This window comes from Rhinoraja longicauda, chromosome 19 (assembly GCF_053455715.1).
Source record: "Rhinoraja longicauda isolate Sanriku21f chromosome 19, sRhiLon1.1, whole genome shotgun sequence".
Lineage (NCBI taxonomy): Eukaryota > Metazoa > Chordata > Chondrichthyes > Rajiformes > Arhynchobatidae > Rhinoraja > Rhinoraja longicauda.
Window position 1 is genome coordinate 11,722,581 of NC_135971.1, and position 2,818 is coordinate 11,725,398.

At 56.9% G+C, this 2,818-nt stretch overlaps 1 protein-coding gene across 1 annotated transcript; it reads left to right on the top strand.

Moving 5' to 3' along the window:
* The first annotated feature begins 465 nt into the window (after positions 1 to 465).
* LOC144602661 (heat shock cognate 71 kDa protein-like) lies at positions 466 to 2,388 on the top strand. The gene has a single exon (XM_078415796.1). It carries the CDS (start codon positions 466 to 468, stop codon positions 2,386 to 2,388), a length of 1,923 nt encoding a protein of 640 aa, XP_078271922.1.
* Positions 2,389 to 2,818: the final 430 nt, after the last annotated feature.

The window sequence follows — 2,818 nt, forward strand, 5'->3', positions numbered from 1 at the left end:
ATGTTTCTATGAGGGGTGGGATAAGAGAAGCAAAGCAGGGAAATGCACTGGTCGTCCATGGCAACGGCTGAGACACAGACAAACGTCACCATTGAGTAATTACGATGTGCGGCACAAATGAAGCCATCGTCTTGTTTCTTCGAACCACAGTCGGGTTGAACCGCGGAAAATGAGCAGTTTTCAGAGTAGATCTCGGGTTTCCATTGGGATTTCTCCTCCGTTGGAGAGGTGGGTGGGTTGGGTGGGTGGTTGGGTGGGTGGGGGGTGGATGACGTCACAGAGGAGGCGTGACGTCTACAACGATTGTCACTCAGGGGTGGGGGGCCAGAAGGTGAGACAGAGCGGACCAGGAGGGTCGCGGAGGCGGACGTGGACGTGTAGCTGTTGGATCGGACCGGATCGGATTGGCCAAGCGGGCGAGTCCGCCGTTTCAGGGGGGAGGGGGCGGCGTGGAATACAGTAAAAATGGCAGCCAAGGGGACAGCCATCGGCATCGACCTGGGCACCACCTACTCCTGCGTCGGCGTCTTCCAGCACGGCAAGGTGGAGATCATCGCCAACGACCAGGGCAACCGCACCACCCCCAGCTACGTGGCCTTCAACGACACCGAGAGGCTCATCGGCGACGCGGCCAAGAACCAGGTGGCCATGAACCCGTCCAACACCGTCTTCGACGCCAAGAGGCTCATCGGGAGGAGGTTCGACGACCCCGTGGTCCAGTCCGACATGAAGCACTGGCCCTTCCAGGTGGTGAGCGACGCTGGGAAGCCCAAGGTGAAGGTGGAGTACAGGGGGGAGGATAAGACCTTCTACCCGGAGGAGATCTCCTCCATGGTGCTGACCAAGATGAAGGAGGTCGCCGAGGCTTACCTGGGCTACAATGTCACCAACGCTGTTATCACCGTGCCCGCTTACTTCAATGACTCCCAGCGGCAGGCAACCAAAGATGCCGGCGTGATCGCTGGTCTCAATGTCCTGCGTATCATCAACGAACCGACTGCAGGTGCCATCGCCTACGGCCTGGACAAGAAGGGCAGCGGAGAGCGCAATGTCCTCATCTTTGACCTGGGTGGTGGCACCTTCGACGTGTCCATCCTCACCATCGATGACGGCATCTTTGAAGTGAAGTCCACAGCCGGCGACACACACCTGGGTGGAGAGGACTTTGACAATCGCATGGTCAACCACTTCATTGAGGAGTTCAAGCGCAAGTACAGGAAGGACATCACCCCGAACAAGCGGGCGGTGAGGAGGCTGCGGACAGCGTGCGAGAGGGCGAAGAGATCCCTCTCGTCCAGCACCCAGGCCAGCGTGGAAATTGATTCTCTGTTCGAGGGCATCGACTTCTATACCGCGATCACCAGGGCTCGATTGGAAGAGCTCAACACGGACTTGTTCCGGGGCACCCTGGAGCCGGTGGAGAAAGCCCTGAAGGATGCCAAATTGGACAAGTCCAAGGTTCACGACATCGTCCTGGTCGGGGGCTCCACCCGCATCCCCAAGATCCAGAAGCTGCTGCAGGATTTCTTCAACGGCAAGGAGCTGAACAAGAGCATCAACCCTGACGAGGCGGTGGCCTATGGGGCGGCTGTCCAGGCGGCCATCCTGATGGGGGACAAGTCTGAGAACGTCCAGGATCTGCTGCTGCTGGACGTCACCCCGCTGTCGCTGGGACTGGAGACGGCGGGCGGCGTCATGACCACCCTGATCAAGCGCAACACCACCATCCCCACCAAGCAGACCCAGATCTTCACCACCTACTCCGACAACCAGCCCGGCGTCCTGATCCAGGTGTACGAAGGCGAGAGGGCCATGACCAAGGACAACAACCTCCTGGGCAAGTTCGAGCTGTGCGGCATCCCGCCCGCCCCGCGAGGGATGCCCCAGATCGAGGTGACCTTCGACATCGACGCCAACGGCATCCTCAACGTGTCCGCCGTGGACAAGAGCACGGGCAAGGAGAGCAAGATCACCATCACCAACGACAAGGGGCGGCTGAGCAAGGAGGAGATCGAGAGGATGGTGCAGGAGGCGGAGAGGTACAAAGGGCAGGACGAGCGCCAGCGGGAGCGCATCGCCGCCAAGAACACCCTGGAGTCCCACGCGTTCAACATGAAGAGCTCGGTGGAGGACGACAAGATGCGGGGCAAGGTGGGCGACGAGGACAGGAACAAGGTGGTGGAGAAGTGCAACCAGACCATCTCCTGGCTGGAGGGCAACCAGGCGGCGGAGAAGGAAGAGTACGAGCAGCTGCTGAAAGAGCTGGAGAAGGTTTGCAACCCGATCATAAGCAAGCTGTACCGCGGCGGCATGCCCGAGGGACCCTTCGCAGCCGGGCAGGTGGGAAAGGGCGCAACCGGCGGACCAACAATCGAAGAAGTCGATTAAACCCTGTGACCCATCTCGAGTGGCAACAGAAAACATTTCTTCGGGGCCATCACACCTGCCCCTTATTCCATCATCGCCACAAAAGGGACTGTGTTTCAGAGAATGTGAGTGGATTTGTAAATCCATCCAGTTTCTGTTTAGGATAATGATTGATGACTTAGATACATTCCCCATTTGGATGTATGAATGGTGTCAATAAAACGTGTTAGCTGTGAATTTTTTTTTCTCCCCTGCAGACTTATTTATTCTGCATTTACATGTTCAGCAAAATGTGACATTAAATTAATTCAACCAGTCAGTCAGCATTCTGAATATTAAATCGTCTGGGCAGTGCTAGCGGAAAGTATGCACACGTTGTATTTTTTTTTTAATCACTTGGCCCACAGCTGGTTTAGTTTAGTTTTGTTTTGTTTAGAGATGCAGCGCGGAA